The sequence below is a fragment of the Cervus elaphus genome, chromosome 2, assembly GCF_910594005.1.
Source record: "Cervus elaphus chromosome 2, mCerEla1.1, whole genome shotgun sequence".
In the NCBI taxonomy this organism is placed as follows: domain Eukaryota; kingdom Metazoa; phylum Chordata; class Mammalia; order Artiodactyla; family Cervidae; genus Cervus; species Cervus elaphus.
Window position 1 is genome coordinate 4,088,780 of NC_057816.1, and position 16,766 is coordinate 4,105,545.

General features: G+C 53.4%; 1 protein-coding gene across 1 annotated transcript; it reads left to right on the forward strand.

Annotated features, from left to right (window-relative positions):
• The first annotated feature begins 4,594 nt into the window (after positions 1–4,594).
• On the forward strand, positions 4,595–10,106 carry FGF19 (fibroblast growth factor 19). Its single transcript, XM_043919394.1, has 3 exons — positions 4,595–4,966; positions 5,363–5,466; positions 8,498–10,106. The coding sequence occupies exons 1-3, from the start codon at positions 4,726–4,728 to the stop codon at positions 8,807–8,809; spliced, it is 657 nt and encodes a 218-aa protein (XP_043775329.1). The 5' UTR covers positions 4,595–4,725; the 3' UTR covers positions 8,810–10,106.
• Positions 10,107–16,766: the final 6,660 nt, after the last annotated feature.

Sequence of the window (16,766 nt, forward strand, 5' to 3'; positions counted from 1 at the left end):
AGCTATGTATACACTTTCAAAAGTCTGAGGAAGAAACTCACCCAATTAGAAAGGGTGACTCAGAATGGGGTCATGATATTCCAGGTTTCAAAATTTTCCTTTGTGCTTTCCTGTGTTTTCCAAATTTCCTACCAGGAACAAGGCCTGTTTTTGCAATGAAAATGTTAAATATCAACTATATTGAGGCTTAATTTAAAATAAGATGTCCCCTAGTTTGGACAAACGTCATTGCCTGTCCCGTCGTTCCAGAAGGCATCTTCTAGGCCTTTCCAGCAGATCCACCCCCTCTCCTGCCTTGGGCAACCAAGGCCAGTTTTGTGACTGTAGGTTAGATTGGCCTCTTCAGTGTTACCGCTACATTTTAAAATAAATAGTAAGCATGGCAAAGATAACCCATCTATTACATACCTTCATTGGCCAGGTGGATGCTCTGTAAGTATGGAGCACTCCTTTTTCTGTTTCACAGACAAGGAAACTGAGGCTCACAGAAGACCTCCCCTTTTTGGCCTAGCGGGGAGCCCTCTTTTTAGAATAATGATCCTAACAGGGAGAAAATGGGCTTTCGTGAAACAGAACACTCTGGGGGAAAGGATGCACGTCCCAGAGCGTGCGTGCTACGTCGCTCAGTCAGTCGTGTCTGACACTTTGCAACCCTATGAACTGTAGCCCACCAGGCTCCTCTGTCCATGAGGATTTTCTAGGCAAGAATACTGGAGTGGGTTGCCACGCCCTCCTCCAGGGAATCTTCCCACCCCAGGGAATGAACCTAAATCTCTTATGTCTCCTGCATTAGCAGGGGAATTCTTTACCACTAGCGCCACCTGGGTAGATTCTGGCAAAAATATCAGGCGAAGACTCAGATGCCCTATTCCCCACCCAGAGCTCCAGCCTAAGGGGGTCCAGAACTCACTGTGTGGCTGCTCCCCCTCCACCCCTATCCAAAACTTCACTATTTTTCTGTCCCCTAAGTTCTTATTTTTTATTGATGAAGATTTTCTTTCTTTCTTTTTAACCAACACCCAGAAGTTTCTGTAATGACAAAGTACTTCTCCACCAAGGGGTGGGGGCTGGGGGTTTGGGATGAGCACATAGAAGTGTTTGTGTACTTAAGAAGGCACGTCAGAGATTGTAACGTAAATTTCTAACCGAAAAGTGAAAAGAAAAGGGATTACTTTTACAACGGCAAAGCCTGGAAGTCAAGCTAAAAGAGGAGATCTTCGCAGCTGTTGGGATGTGGGTTTAGAAACAATGGAAAATGACCACCATCAGAACAAAACCAACAAGCTTAGATGAAGGGGGGAGACCCCAGGAGAAGGGTTTAGGGCGGTTAAAAAGGGCAGCTAACATCAGACCCAGAACAAAGCCGCCAAGCCAAGCCCTTCTGGCCATCTGGGCCTGAGACCGCTGGGGCCCTGCGTGGGGATGGCGGGGGCATGGCGGGGATTGGACCTGGCTTGCATTGTCCACTCCACTCACCAGGGTGAGTCAGATGGTTCAGCCACCTGGACCAAATCAACGCAGCCCGAACACTGAGCACCAGCCCCGCCCAGCTCACCGGGGCTGCGGGGGCGGGGTCTGCGGTGCGCAGCCTGGCGGCTGGCCGCTCCTCCCCTCCATCAGGCTCGCACCAGGAGAGCCCCACAGTGGGCGACAGCGCCCCCCGCTGACCAGCGCCGCCTTTCCTCTGCGCTTCCCCGCTTCCTCCAACCACACGGACCAGTTCAGCCGCTCAGTCGTTTCCGACGCTTTGCGACCCCACAGGCTGCAGCCCGCCAGGCTCCCTGTCCTTCACTCTCTCCCGGAGTTTGCTTAGATTCATGTCCACTGAGTCGGTGATGCTGTCTAACCATCTCATCCTTGGTAGCCCCCTTCTCCTTTTGCCTTCAATCTTTCCCAGCATCAAGGTCTTTTCCGGTGAAAAAGGCTCTAAAGTTTTGGAGCTTCAGCTTCAGTATCAGTCCTTCCAGGGAGAATTCAAGGTTGATTTCCTTTAGGATTGACACAGACCAGGGGTACCAGCAAGCCAACAAAGGTGCTGGGTCCGACCACCCGGGGTGTCAACCCTCGCTGGCTGCCTGGCCAAGTCTGTAAGCCTCAGTGTCCTCATATGTAGCTCGGATTAATCACCAAAACTTGCAAAGCACTGCTCTGACCACAACATTCTATGAACGCAGCAGCCCCTGAGAGATGCTTGCCCTTCTCTGTGAACTGTGTCTGAGGCGCTGTCTGTCCACTCTCCAGTGCGACTCCAGACAAGGCTGAAGCAGGCATAAGGAGGCAAGAAGCCCCAGTGGGTTCATGACCTGCCTGGGGAGCGGCTGGGCGTGATCCGTGCTGCTGAGGATCTGACCCTGGGACCCTCGCCCCTTTTAGGAGGCCACACCGCCTCCCTGAAATGCAGCTTGACCTAGATTCACAAGCCTGACAGCCTGGGTTCACCACTTACATACTGTGCAACCTTGGGTCACTCTGGCACCCTGACCCGGGCAGCCCCAGGTCACTCTGGGGCCCCCTGTCTGTTCACTGGCGTCACCAACTGGATGGACACGAGTTTGAGTAAATTCAGGGAGTTGGTGATGGACAGGCCTGGCGTGCTGCAGTCCATGGGGACACAGAGAATTGGACATGACTGAGCGACTGAACCGAACTGTTCACTGGGGGAGGGCAGAAGATGCTCAGAGCAGGGCCTGGGATCAGGGCCTGCCCAGGCCTCTCCAGCTTCCTGAGCGCCTGGATGGGGGGCAAAGCGGTCTCTCCGCCCACTGTGGCCTTAGGAGGGGCAGCAGAGCCGTTGCGGGTGGAACCAGAGGCCCCCCTCCCCTCCTCCCCCAGCCCAATTTGGGGCATGGCCCCCAGTGCACCCTCTGCCATCCTCCTCAATGCCCTGCATTTATCCAGGGTCTTTAAAACGAAAGCTGCAGGAGAGGGCAATTAAGTTTAATAGGAGCCGCTGTCGATTTAAAGCCACAGGGGGTAAGTAATTAGATTTAACAGAAGCCACGGCTTTCTGAACCAAGACACTCAGCGTGGGGGTCCCCGGCCCATAAAGCTTTCGAGATGTCTTTTTTTGTAAAGACTTTCCTGGTGACATTTTCTGCGCGCTCCGTCATTAACGCCAGTCACTGGCTGGGGTATGAACGTGGTCTTTATTCATTGAAATTCATCAGGCCTGGCATAGTTTTCTCTCCCAGTCTCCACTGTGGGCCCTCCCCCGGCGCCCCTGGGCTCAGCCAATGTGGCATCTCCCCAAAACCAGCCTCCTGGAGCCCCACACATCCCGGAGTCGGGGGCAGGTGGTTGGAGGAGTAATGAGAAAGAACCAATGTTGAGCCAAAGCCCCCTAGAAGGACCCCTCTCTTTCCCGCAGGGGCATTCTCCGGATGTGGTTTCCTTTTTCTGAGCCTCATCAGAAAAGCCATCCGGTTGGCGCGGGGGGGGGGGGGGGGGGCGCACTTCACTGGGTGGCCCCAGTTTCCCCAACTGGTGCCTCTCCCTGCCCGCCGCTCCCCGCCCCCCGCAAGCAGCGCCCACCACTGCTGCCCTGCCCCTCCCCACCAGGTAAGGTGCTCCCCCAGTACCTGTCGCCCCCGCCCCGCCGCCCCGCGCCCCGCGCCCCCCCGCGAACGACACGCCCAGCCCCTGGAGAAGCTCTCAGGGACCCAAGGACAGGACCGACGACGAAAGACACAGCAAAACAGAGGCGCCTCCCTGCGCCACGCGCCCTGGAAAGTCAGTTTCCCAGTCTGCAGCTTGCAAGCCCACCCTGCCCCCCCTAAAGGCGCCCTCCTCCCAGGCTCCGGGTCCAGGGACCGCCGCGGGCCGGGCCGGGCCGACACCCGGGCTGAAGCGCCATCTAGCGCTCGCCCGCGCGACCCTATTGTTCCTCCGAGAGCCCAGGTCGCGCCTGGCCCCAAGCCGGGGGACAAAGTACTGGCGTGGAACGGGGGGCCGGGAAGGAACGTGAGAGGCTCTGAACTGCAGGGGGAAATAAATTCCAGTGGACCGCTCTACCCCCGGGACTTTGAGGACTGGGATCGTGTGGCGGGAGCGAGTGGATGCGGACTCTAGGGGAGGGGGCCCCAAAGCCGAGGCGGGGTTTTTCCCACCCGGAGTGAAGGATGCAAAGCTCAGGGTCCCCCGCCCCCGTCTTTAATGTCGGGACCCCGGCTCCGCGCAGCCCCGGCAGGCGCCCTGCGACGAGCGCATTCCCCGCGGGAGGAGGGGGGGTTGAAACCGATGGCCTGGGCGGAGGGGTGGGCTCCGCCATCTCCTTAATTTCTTTACAAAATCAAACTCGCGCAGACCGGAGCGACCTGGCCTCCCCCCAGGGCCGTCGGGAGGAGCTCCCCTCAAGTTTCCAGCGAAGGAGGGCCTCCTTCTCTTCCAGATCTGGGCGGGGTCACCCGGGCGGGGCCCAGGGAGAGGCTGGGTCGGGGGGCGGGGTGTGAGTGGGTGTGTGTGAGGGGCGGAGGGCTGATGCAATCCCCGATAAGGGCTTCGCGTCGCTGGCTGACGCGCTATATAAGGTCGCCGGCCGCCAGCCGCCGCGCCGTCGGAGCTGGAGAGGTGCCCAGGTGCCCGGAGCGTGCAGCGGTCTCCTAGCTCGAGGGCACGGCCACCCCGCCTCCGCACGCTCCGTCCCGCAGGGCCTCGGGGCCGCCGCCCAGCCTCCCGCACCCTCACCGCCCGACCTGCGCGCAGAGCTCCGAGCCCGAGGGAGGTGCCATGCGGAGCGCTCCGAGCCGGTGCGCCGTGGCCCGCGCCCTGGTCCTGGCCGGCCTCTGGCTGGCCGCAGCCGGGCGCCCCCTGGCCTTCTCGGATGCGGGGCCGCACGTGCACTACGGCTGGGGCGAGTCGGTGCGCCTGCGGCACCTGTATACCGCGGGCCCGCAGGGCCTCTACAGCTGCTTTCTGCGCATCCACTCCGACGGCGCCGTGGACTGCGCGCCCGTCCAGAGCGCGCACAGTGAGTGCCCACCGGGCCCCCACCCGTCACAGCGCCCCTTCTTCCCTTTGCCTCCTTCTCGCTCCCGGGACCCCGGCTCTTGGCACTTAGCGATCTACTCCCTCCCCGACCCCCCGACGCCGGGAGGAGCTGGGGGAGGGGGGAATGGGAGCGCGGACCCACTGCACCTATGCTCTCCCCTCCCCTTCCCCCACTTCGGCTTTTGCGGACCCGCCATTCCGGGGAACTCCAGGTCTTGGCACCTGGGCGTTCCACTCCCATCCCGGGCCCCAGACATGGAGAGGGGCTGGTGGGGGAGGGGATTGGGGAGGACGGGCCTGTACACCCACCAACCACTTTCACGAGTTGTGGGCCCCGCGGGTCCCGGCTGCAGTTTTGTGCTGTTTTCCCGCACAGGTCTGATGGAGATCAGGGCTGTCGCCCTAAGCACCGTGGCCATCAAGGGGGAGCGCAGCGTGCTGTACCTCTGCATGGACGCCGACGGCAAGATGCAAGGGCTGGTAGGTGTCTCGGTCCTGCCGGACGCGCGGGGGCGCGGGCCTGCGGGCCAGGGGGGCGCGCAGGGTCAGGTTCAGAGTTTCCTTGTTTGCCATGTCCCGGCCGGCGTGGAACTCGGAGGGGAAGGCGGCGAGGGCCGGACTACTCTTCTGTCCGACTTTCTAATTTGTAAGTTTATGGAGAACCGGTGAGGCCGGCCTTAGCATCTCCCTGGACTAGAGGCAGGTCCAGTCGGACGGAGGAAGTCGGCGCTTCGATATTAAACGGGGAACCCACCGTGGGCGTTTTCGGCTTCGGCCTGTGCGCGTGTGGCGCTCGCCTTCCCCTCCCTCCTTGCAGTAGTTTTTAAAAAAGTGGTGGGTGGGGGGTGGCTGGGGAGGAAAAAAAGAAAAAGGGTCTATCCATAACTTGGATTTTTTTTTTTTTAAGTCAGAAGAAAAATTACATTTGGGATCGAAGCGACTTTTTTAAAATTAATTTTTATCCGCTAAAAAAAAGTGATTATTTTGCAGCCGCGTTGGGGTCCTATTTTCGTGACCGCGCTCACCCTCCGGTCGGGCTCACCTGTGCGTCAGGGGCCTCTTTGGGTGGGGGAGGGAGGGCAGGCCCAGGTAGCCAGAGACGTCTGGGGGCAGGAAGTGTGCAGATGCCGGCTCTCTGGTCGCCGGAACAAAGGCTGAGTTCAAAGGGAACCTGAGCCCCTGGGCGCGCAGCGGAGGCTGTGTGAGGTCCCGGCCTGGTGCAGGGCCTCAATGCAGCCCTGCTGGGCCCAGGGCTTCGATGGAGGGCCGGGGGCCGGGGGGCAGCTGGGGGAGGGGAGGGCATGGCCCTCCAGGGATGCCCTCCTTTCCACAGCTCAGATCTCTTTGCTGTCTCAGTGTTGTTTTGTGGCTCTGATGCCCCTTTATTCTGTTTATCCAGAGATAAATAAACCTGACTGTCTCAGGTTTTATGGCATCCCGCGTGAAGGGACAAGAAAGGAGGCAAGAAAGCTGATACCCAAAGCCCCTCCGGGCCCCCACAGTTGCAACCTCTGTGATGTTTACTTAGGGGTGGTGGGGGCTCCGGGGCAGAGCCCCCCGCAGGGGCAGCTGGGTGTAACCCACCGTCATTCTAATCCAAACTGAGGTTCCCTTCAACTAAAATCCTGTTCCGCCTCTAGGTCTTGTGGTCACAGTTTAGCAAAACTTGAAGATTAAAAAAAACAAACAATTCCACATCCTCCCAGAAACTCGAAATTGTTTCACTCTCTCTTTGGCAGATGAGATGTCAGTTTCTCCCAAAGAAACAGCAGGGTGAAATAGTCACTCTATTTGATTTTAATTCCCTTGTTTATCAGTTTGCATTTCCCCCCTCTGTCTGGTGGCCTTATTCCCCGCACGGGAGCTGGGCATGTTGCTTCACTGGATGCAAGCCTTATCAGGGCCTTATCTAAGCGCAGTGCTCACCCACCTGCAGTGGAGCGACCTTTGTAGGCTTGGGCAGAAATGAGCCTGGGTGCCTCCCAGTGCAGTTTATGGCCCAGCCCTCCTAGCTCCCCGCCTTGGGCTGTGCTGTCCTGAAGAAAAACTGACCCTCTGCATTTGGGACCCGACCGGCTCACTCTCAAGGCTCTGCCTACCGACTTTCTGGCCACCCACGGGGTGCAGGCTTCCTCCTGGCCTGGGGGGAGGGGGTTGCCTTTATCTCCAGGATCCTGGCAGGCTGCCTGGAGGGCAGCTACTGAATAAAGGAGCCAGAGGGACTGAGGTTTCTCTTACCAGAGCTCCAGACAAAAAGGCTCAGGACCGCAGTCATTTGGGTCTAAATGGGAAATAGATGCTTTCATCTGGGCTCCAGATTGGATTACTCGTGATTCTTAATTAAAAGACTGATCCTAAAAGGATAACCTAGTTAGCAGTGTTTCCCAAACCGCCTGTGGACTACAAGGGACTGTTTCATGGCAATAATTATATATTTAACGTCGGGGAGGGAAGCATGCATGCCTGTCAAGGCTGTGACTTTATAGATGTTGCTCAGAACAAGACCAAGTTTAAGAAGTGATGTGACTTAGTGAAAAAATATAAAGGATCTATGTGAGCTATGTATAGATACTGAGAATATACATAGAACACATGAAATATACCAGAAGTATCTGTGTATAGTTGAAGGCTATAAAGTATAGAGGTATACAAAGTACATATATATATTTATGTCTAATATGTTGAGTGTATATGTTTAATGGTACACATGTATTTTCTGTGACATATTACTATTTACATGTGAATTCAATGTGATGTGTATTTAACGAGTATATTGCGGCTACTGCAGCTAAGTCGCTTCAGTCATGTCCGACTCTGTGCGACCCCATAGACGGCAGCCCACCAGGCTCCCCCGTCCTTGGGATTCTCCAGGCAAGAACACTGGAGCGGGTTGCCATTTCCTTCTCCAGCATGAAAGTGAAAAGTGAAAATGAAGTCGCTCAGTTGTGTCTGACTCTCTGCTACCCCATGGACTGCAGCCTACCAGGCTCCTGCGTCCATGGGACTTTCCAGGCAAGAGTACTGGAGTGGGTTGTATAACAAAAAGCTTTCATACTAAATATATAAGTACCTTCATATATTTTGGGGCTTCCCTTGTGGCTCAGCCAGTAAAGAATCCGCCTGCAATGCTAACGTATGTGTTTAGTATATATGTTTAATGTCTAACACATATTTAATGTTATAATTTGTGTTATATTTATAACATATATATAATTTATAACATTTATATGTTAATATGATGTAATATCTAATGAGTATATTAATATAACACATGCTTCGCATTTTATGTATGTGTATATATAACATTATACTAAAAATATATGTGTTTATATATGTACTTTATATGCCTCCTTGCTTTATAAACTTGCACACATCCTTGGCTGATGGCGTGGGCCGTCAGCCAATGGTGTGGACGCCTGCTTATCTGCGCCTGGTCGCCCCGCTGCCTCTGCTGGTCACCCAGCCTGGTGGGCCCCCACTGAGGCTCACGGGCTGTCTCTTTGCTTCGCAGACTCAGTACTCAGCCGAGGACTGCGCTTTCGAGGAGGAGATCCGTCCTGACGGCTACAACGTGTACTGGTCCAGGAAGCACCATCTCCCCGTCTCCCTGAGCAGCTCCAGACAGAGGCAGCTATTCAAAAGCAGGGGCTTCCTGCCGCTGTCTCACTTCCTGCCCATGCTGTCCACCATCCCGGCCGAACCCGACGACCTCCAGGAACCTCTGAAGCCCGATTTCTTTCTGCCCCTGAAAACAGATAGCATGGACCCTTTTGGGCTTGCCACCAAACTGGGATCTGTGAAGAGTCCCAGCTTCTATAATTAACGGAGGCTCTGTCCTCTCCCCTCCACCCTGGCCCTGGAGACCAGGACCCCAGGCCTGAGGTGCTTGTGGATGGGTTTTCTACAAGTATGATCCTGAGTCCAGGTTCTATGTAGCTTTAGGAGGAAACATTTAGATCTTGTACATAGACAAAGTTTTACTTGGGCTGTGCCGGTTTCTAGCGGATAGACTTGTACGATCATAAAATGGTAAGCCTTCCACCCTACCCACCCAGCTGCTGCCTACCCCAGCCCCTCAGCCCTGCTGGACGAGTCTGTGCTGCCCTGGTTCTGCTTGTACTTCCCCTGGTGGGGAGCTCACTGCCTTGGCAAGCTTCTCACACCACGCTGACCTCAGCCGTTCTCTCCTCCCATCCTTTGCAGCAGGAGCGGCCAGAGGAAAAGCAGTCATTTTTAAAAACTCATGGGCAGGTAATCAACTTTGTGAAACCTCAGGTAAATCTGACTCTACTGCCTGGGAAAATTTTTCCAGATCTCAGCTTTCTAAGAAGGACCATTGGGCCTCCCCAAGCTCCTCCAGCATGGAAGTAACTGGGTACAGGCTCTGCCCACCAAGCTCCAAGAGCAGGGGGAGCCCCGAGGCCCCTCCAGCCGGGGTCAATCTTGAGGACTCCCTGCTATGGCTGGCTCTGGGGTGGACAGCCTCATAGGACCCCTTGGCAACCCACCCTGGGCAGATAAGGTGGTCTACCCATCCCTCCTCTTCCCCTGCCTTCTCCACCAGCGCTCTGCACGTGGCCAACACTTACCCGGGGTCAGGCTGGTCCCCTAAGGTGAATGGCCACACTGCCACCTGCTTTAAAGGCATGGCCAGTCCCGGCAGCATCTTCCTTGCCATGGTGGCCGGGATTTCCAGGGAATCGATCTCTGGTTGTGTGGCTTTCACTTGAGGGCCCTTAGAGAAGGAACCCTACAGGCTTCCTCCCCCAGTTCACTCACCTCACTCTGGGGTCTGACCCACCCCCCCCCCCACCCTTTTCTACCCGCTGGGATGTTGACCTGAAAAGGTCAGAGCGAGTCCTCCGCCTGGGGTCCTGACCCTTTCATTCCAAAGCCAGGAAAAGCAAGATCTGAAAGCCCTGAATCTCACCGGTAACTTGGAAAAGCCGCATGGAGATCGAGTCCATTTTCCAGCACTTGGTTTCCACTGTGATATTTATGAGTAATTTATTGTGTTTGATATGTACATCTCTTTATTTTCTTACTTTATTTATACCCCCAAATGGTATTTATGTATGTACACGAGGTTTTTTTTTTTTTTTCTACATTAAAGCGCAATTTGTATCAAAAATTATCTGGAATATTTGTGCAGGAGAGGGGAGGGGAGCAGCCTATGTCTGCTGTGTCTGAGACTCTGATCATTGGGGCCACGTGATTCTCTGTTGGGGGCACGTGTTCCTGAATGTTCTAGGATGATGAACAGTGTCCCCAGCCGCTACTGATGATGCACCAGTAATACCGCCTCACCCCAGTCATGATAATCAAAAATGTCCAGAAGTCGCTACATTTCTCTGGGGGACAAAAGCACGCTCTCATTTGATTGAGACGCTTTGGCCTAAGTGTACAGGGTTTCTTGTGCCCAGTAACAAAGCAGGTGGCAAAGCTGGGTCATGGGCCCCGTGACGCACAGGCTGTTCTGTGACCTATGGCATCTCGGTCGTGCGCCTTCAGGGGAAACTTGTCTTCTGAAGCCAGGGACATGGACTCATCGCTGCCTTGGCCTCTCATCTGCAAAGCCTAAGCTTTCCTAGAACTTTCCAACAGATGCCACTTGAATCCAGTGAGCCGGGTCACAGGGCCCACCCCTCCACCACTGCAGGGCTGTCTGGGAAAGCAGGTGTCAGTCAGGTGGGGCGCTGTGCTGTTCTGATCCAAGGGGATGGGGGCAGGGTGTCTGCTAGTGAGAAAGGAGGTGGAGGTCGGTGTCCATGGAGGGACCAATTCAGGACCTACCTCCTAAATGCAAGTATAAGTGCGTGCATTCAGCTGCAAAATGTGAAAGTCATGGGTACCAGGCTGCCAGGGCTGGGGGTGGGGTGACTGGAAAGGTGGTGCTGAGACAGTTTTGCATCTCCCTGGTGGCGGCAGCATCACCTCCACACGTGTGATGAAGCGCCAGAATTGAAGGCGCCTTTGACTGACCTTGATTCCCTGGTTTTGATGTGGCCCCAGGATTACTTAAGATGGAAACACTGGGGGAAGCTGGGCAAAGGGGATACAGGACCTCTTTATACCCAACTTTACCACTTACTGTGAATCTAGAATTATTCTAGAATCTAAATAAAAAATAAGGCCCCCCCAAAACCCCAAACAAAACGAACCTGTTCTCTGATATCATAAAAAGCTCAAGTGTTTGCTCCTCAAGTCGTCCAGGTCACAAATGCAGTGAGGCTAAGAGTGAAGCCTGGAAAATGGACTACGGGAGGCTCAGCAGATCCTCCTCCACCTACTGGCTGTTCATCCTTAGCTGAGTCTCGACTTCCTCATCTGTAAAATGGGCGGAGAATGGAGCCACAGCATAGGGCCTGGTGTGAACAAATGTCGGCTTCACTCACTCAGCAGCGGGGGGACTGGGTGCTTAGGTGGGCCTCTTACGATGTTTGAAGTGTTAGTCGGTCAGTCGTGTCTGACTGTTTGCAACACCATGGACTGTAGCCTGCCAGCCTGCTTTGTCCATGGAATAATCCAGGCAAGAATACTGGAGTGGGTAGCCACGCGATGCAAAGAACCGACTCACTGGAAAAGACCCTGATGCTGGGAAAGACTGAAGGCAGGAGGAGAAGGGGACCACAGAGGATGAGATGGTTGGATGGCATCACTGACTCGATAGACATGAGTTTGAGCAAGCTCCAGGAGTTGGTGATGGACAGGGAGGCCTGGTGTGCTGCAGTCCATGGGGTTGCAAAGAGTTGGACTCAACTGAGCGACTGAACTGAACTGAACTGGGCTATTCCCTTCTCCAGGGGACCTTCCCGACCCAAGGATCGAACCCGGGTCTCCGGCATTGCCAGTCAGTCAGTGAAGTTGTTCAGTCGTGTCTGACTCTTTGCGACCCCATTGACGGTAGCCCACCAGGCTCCTCTGTCCATGGGATTTCCCAGGCAAGAATACTGGAGAGGTTGCCATTTCCTCCTCCAGCGGATCTTCCGACCCAGGGACCAAACCCTGCATTGGCAGGTAGATTCTTTACCTCTGAGACACCAGGGAAGCCCCTGCAGTTGAGTAGCATTATTCGTGAAAGATCCTGATACAGAGCGGGCTCCCAGCGACAGCAGCCCTCACCGAGGCTAGAACTCTACCCAGAAGCATTACTTCTACAGGTTCTCAGATTTGACTGTGGATAAAAAATGTCACCTGTCACATCAGTCAGCAAAGGGTGTTGCAGCCATCAAGCCCTCAGCCACAGCGGCCACCCCAGACTGTGCACCCCAAGGGGTTTCAGGGTGGAGAAAAGCAGGATGCTGGCCCCAGAGGGCTGAGATTCAATCAAAGAAGTGATTTCAGTTAGCCCAGACGCCTGCATCTGCCCGTACAGAGAAAACTGCTAAATTCATTAACTTGAGATGTCTGGTTTTTCTGTAATGGTAATCTTTTGATGTCTAAGCTTTCGATGTGAGTACCTGGTTTTGTTTGTCTTTTGGGTCTTCTTAAAGCAGTCCCTCAGAACTGTCTGAGAGGCTCAAGTGCTCAAAAAGTCCATGGAGTAGAACATAATTCTCAACTTCTGGGTGGTGTATCTTTTCAGTTGACAGGTTGCACACTGGAATCCCCTGGGGTGGGATGACTAACCCCATCCCTGGAGATGCTGGTTTAATTGGAATAAGTGTGGTCTGGACACAGGGATTTTTTAAAAAATTGAAGTATGGTTGGCTTGCAGCATTGTGTTAATTTCTGCTGGATAGCGGTAATTCAGTCGCGCACACACACACATATATATTTACATATATGTACATTGCTCTTTAATGCTCTTTCCCATCATGGTTTATAATAGGACACGGGACATACCTCCCTGTGCTATGCAGTGGGCCCTTGTTGTTTACTCATCCTGCATATAATAGCTTACATCTGCTAACCCCAACCTCCTACCGCACTCCTCCCCCAAACCCCTCCCCCTTAGCAACCACAAAGCTCCTTTCAAGGCCAGAGGGACTTTTTAAATCTCCCCCTTGGTTCTCCTCCGCAGCCTAGGTTGAGAACCAGAGAAACATCTTACACCCCATCCTTTGTGTTCTAGAGACAGACACTCTAGGAGAAAAATGAAGCGCCTCCCTCCCTGGAGCCTCTATCCCTACAGCATAACTAATGAGTAAATGCACAGCTTTGTTAACTAATTTATACTAAAGTGTTGATGGTTGATGTGCTTTCTCTCCAGGTCACATTTTCACTTGACCCAGAGGCCAAAGAGTCATGATGACTGTCTCTATGGATGATATGCGTACTTTGGCAGGAAATGGGGAAGGTTACTTTTTTGAAACTGCCTCTCAGCACCCACCCCCCTGCCCTGCAATGTGGGAGACCTAGGCTCAATCCCTGGGCTGGGAAGGTCCCCAGCAGTAATTCAGTCATGCACACACACATGTACTTACATGTGTCCATTGCTTTTTAATGTTCTTTCCCATTATAGTTTATCATAGGATGTGGACCATAGCTCCTTGTGCTATATAGTAGAACCTTGTTGTTTATCCAAGGGAACGGCTACCCACTCTAGTATTCTGGCCTGGAGAATTCCACAGACAGAGGGCCTGGCAGGCTACAGTCCATGGGGTCGCAAAGAGTCAGACACAGCTGAGTGGCTTTCACTTTTGATTTTCACTCACCACCCACCCCGCTGCCCTCCCTCCTCCTGGAAAGGTGGATTGCCCTCTTGCTGTCTTTCCCCTCCCTGCTTAGATAGTGTTGTCAAATTTAGCAAAGAAAGTTCAGCATGTCTAGTTAAATTTGAATCTCAGATAAGCAAAGCTTTGTCTCTCTCTCTCTCTTTTTTTTTTAGTATAAGTATGTCCCATGCAATATTTGAGACATACTAAAAATTTATTTTAGAAGGCTGAGCACTGAAGTATTGATGCTTTGGGATGGTGGTGCTGAAGACTCTTGAGAGTCCCTTGGACAGCAAGGCGATCAAACCAGTCAATCCTAAAGGAAATCAACCCTGAATATTCATTGGAACGACTGATGCTGAAGCTGAAGTTCCAATACTTTGGCCACCTGATGTGAAGAGCCAACTCATTAGAAAAGACCTTGAGGCTGGGGAAGATTGAGAGCCAGAGGAAAAGGGGACGACAGAGGATGAGATGGTTGGACGGCATCACCGACTCAATGGACAGCTCTTGTCCATTGAGTGAACTCTAGATGGTGAAGGACAGGGAAGCCTGGCACACTGCAGTCCATGGGATCACAGAGTCGGACACTACTTAGCGACCGAACAACAATAACAAATTATTGATTGTTCATCTGAAATTCACGTAAAACTGATGTCCAGGGTTTCATCTGGCCATCCTAGCTTTAGCTCCTCACCACTGACATGGGGTCAAATGATGCGGGAGGACCAGGGGCAGAAAGTGGTTCATCTGGACAAGCCTGTCCAGGGATCAGAGCCCAGAAGCAGAATCCAGATGACCCCACGGGCAGGGCACCCTTCGTAGAATTCCATTCTTTGTTTGGGCCGGCTCCTGTCTGTAAAGTGAAAGTCTTGACACCCCAGCAAGGCCTGTGCATGCTGGGTCTGGGCCCAGACAGCATCCGGGGTCAGGGTCTCGTCCCTGCTCCCAGGCATCTCCTTCCTCCGTGATGACGAGGCCGTCCCCAGCGGTGCCGGCTTCTCTTCCATCCTCCTGCCGCGTCAGCAGGGGTGACACACAAGTCTCTCCTATCAACGGCTCCTGCAGGAGTCCCAGAATCAGGTCTGGTGGACCCTTATCATGTCCCATCTTCTTTCCGCACCAGATCTCTACCGCCAGGGGCCAAGATGCTCTGGCTGGCCAGCGCTGTGTCACTTCCTCCAGCCCCCAGAGGAGTCGTCCCCATGAAGCTCTGGGATGGAGGCGGGGTTGGCTGCCTAGAGGAAAACCCAGGGGGCAGAGATTCCCTCTAAATGCCTACCTCCACCATTTAGGGCTGAGGCTTCCCTGGAGGCTCAGATGGTAAGAATCTGCCTGCAATGCTGGAGACCTGGGTTCCACCCCTGGGTTTGGAAGATCCCCTGGAGAAGGGAATGGGCACCCACTCCAGCATTCTTGTCTGGATGTTTCCATGGACAGAGAAGCCTGGCAAGCTATAGTCCATGGGATCACAAAGAGTCGGACATGATTCAACAACTACCACACACTCCACTTAGTGCTCGATTGGCTGGGCGTCTCTCTTCGGGGTCAGGACATGCCATCTAGAAAGGATCCAGAAGACCGGGAGATTTAAAGGGTGGGTGAATGTGGCACCCCCCTCCCCGCCCCTCCCCAGGATGCAGAAACTGCTCACCCAGTCACAGAGGGCAGGACAACCTCCCAGCCCCACTTTGAGACTCCCCTCCCATGTTATTGGGGCACCAGAAAGGAGGCTCGACTACAGGAATGTGGAGAGGAGGTGTGTGTTTTGCAACGAGAGGGAAAGACAGAGAGAGAGACTCTGGGTGTCACAAGACACACACACAACCCCCCTCACTGTGGGGGTCCCCGCTGGGGGAAAGGAGATTCCAGGCGCTTCATGATGTGAGTGGAGGGGAGGAAGTGTCTTTTTATTTAGATCTTTTGCTCCCCGACTCACCTTCTATATACAGTTGCCTTAAGTATTTTCTCTGCAAATGTTGAGTCCCGCATCAGATGTTATCATTTTTGATCCACCTATCAAACAGGATTTTAAGAAACACCTGAGAAGGATAGTCTCATGTCTTAATATTTACCCCCTGCTGCGACAAATACCTGGTCAGTTCAATCCTCTTCTTTCCTCTCTGAAGTTCCAAACCTTCTTCTAATTTCTTTGAATCTTCAGAGAACCTCCTCTAGCCATTATTTCCTGGTAGGGTCACTGGCAACAAATCATTCTAGTTTCCATTCATCTGAGAATGTCTGTCCTCCTTCCATTTGGAGCCACCTGGTCTTTGGAATTCTGTTATTGGGGCAGCCTCGCTGGACCAAGATAGAACTCAACCTCTTCCTTCTTCCTCTCCCATCCATCCTCCATCCAGCCATCCAGCTATCCATCCATCTGTTCTTCCATCATCCATCTGTACAACCAACCATCTATCCTCCACCCATCCATCCATCCATCTAAACCAACCATCCATTTCCCTTCCATCCATCCATCCATCCATCCATCTAAATCAACCCTCCATCCATCCATCCATCCATCCATCCATCCACCCATAATATCTATATAAGCTTCCTTCCCTCCTTCCTCCCATCCTCCCTCTTAGCTTCCTTGATAACTTTAAGCTTCCTGCTTACTTTCTCTTCTTCCCATCTAGGATTTAAGGCAAATGTCACCAACTGCCGTCCTTCCTAGAGGCTTCTGTGTGCAGGGAACCTCTCCGGAAGGAAGAACAGACAGCATGGAACTGGAGGGTAGAGTCTGCACATGTATCTGTATTATGGATTGAATTGCATCTCCCCAAATTCATATGTTGACACTGTAACCCCCAGTGTATTTCTGGGTGGGACTGTATGAGGGGATAAGGTCTTTAAAGAGGCTAAAAAGAGGTCATTAGAGGTCATCCACATGACTGGTGTCCCTATAAGGAGAAGAAGAGACACCAAACATGCACACAGAGAAAAACCACAAGAGGACATGGGGCCAGATGGGCTGCCAGCCGCGGAGAGAGGCCTCAGGAGGAAGGAAACCTCCTCCCTACAGCCTCAGGAACAGAGACAAGACGATTCTGCTGTTTCAGGCCCTCGTCTGCGGTTTTAATGAAATAGTTGTTTTACAACGTTGTATGAGTTTCAGGCATA

What these genes read in the sequence shown, in the direction of transcription:
- FGF19 (XM_043919394.1), top strand. Translation starts at nt 4,726, where the DNA reads ATGCGGAGCGCTCCGAGCCGGTGCGCCGTGGCCCGCGCCCTGGTCCTG. An exon ending in GCCCGTCCAGAGCGCGCACA is followed by an intron (nt 4,967 to 5,362) that starts GTGAGTGCCCAC and finishes TTTCCCGCACAG; the next exon opens with GTCTGATGGAGATCAGGGCT. An exon ending in ACGGCAAGATGCAAGGGCTG is followed by an intron (nt 5,467 to 8,497) that starts GTAGGTGTCTCG and finishes TTTGCTTCGCAG; the next exon opens with ACTCAGTACTCAGCCGAGGA.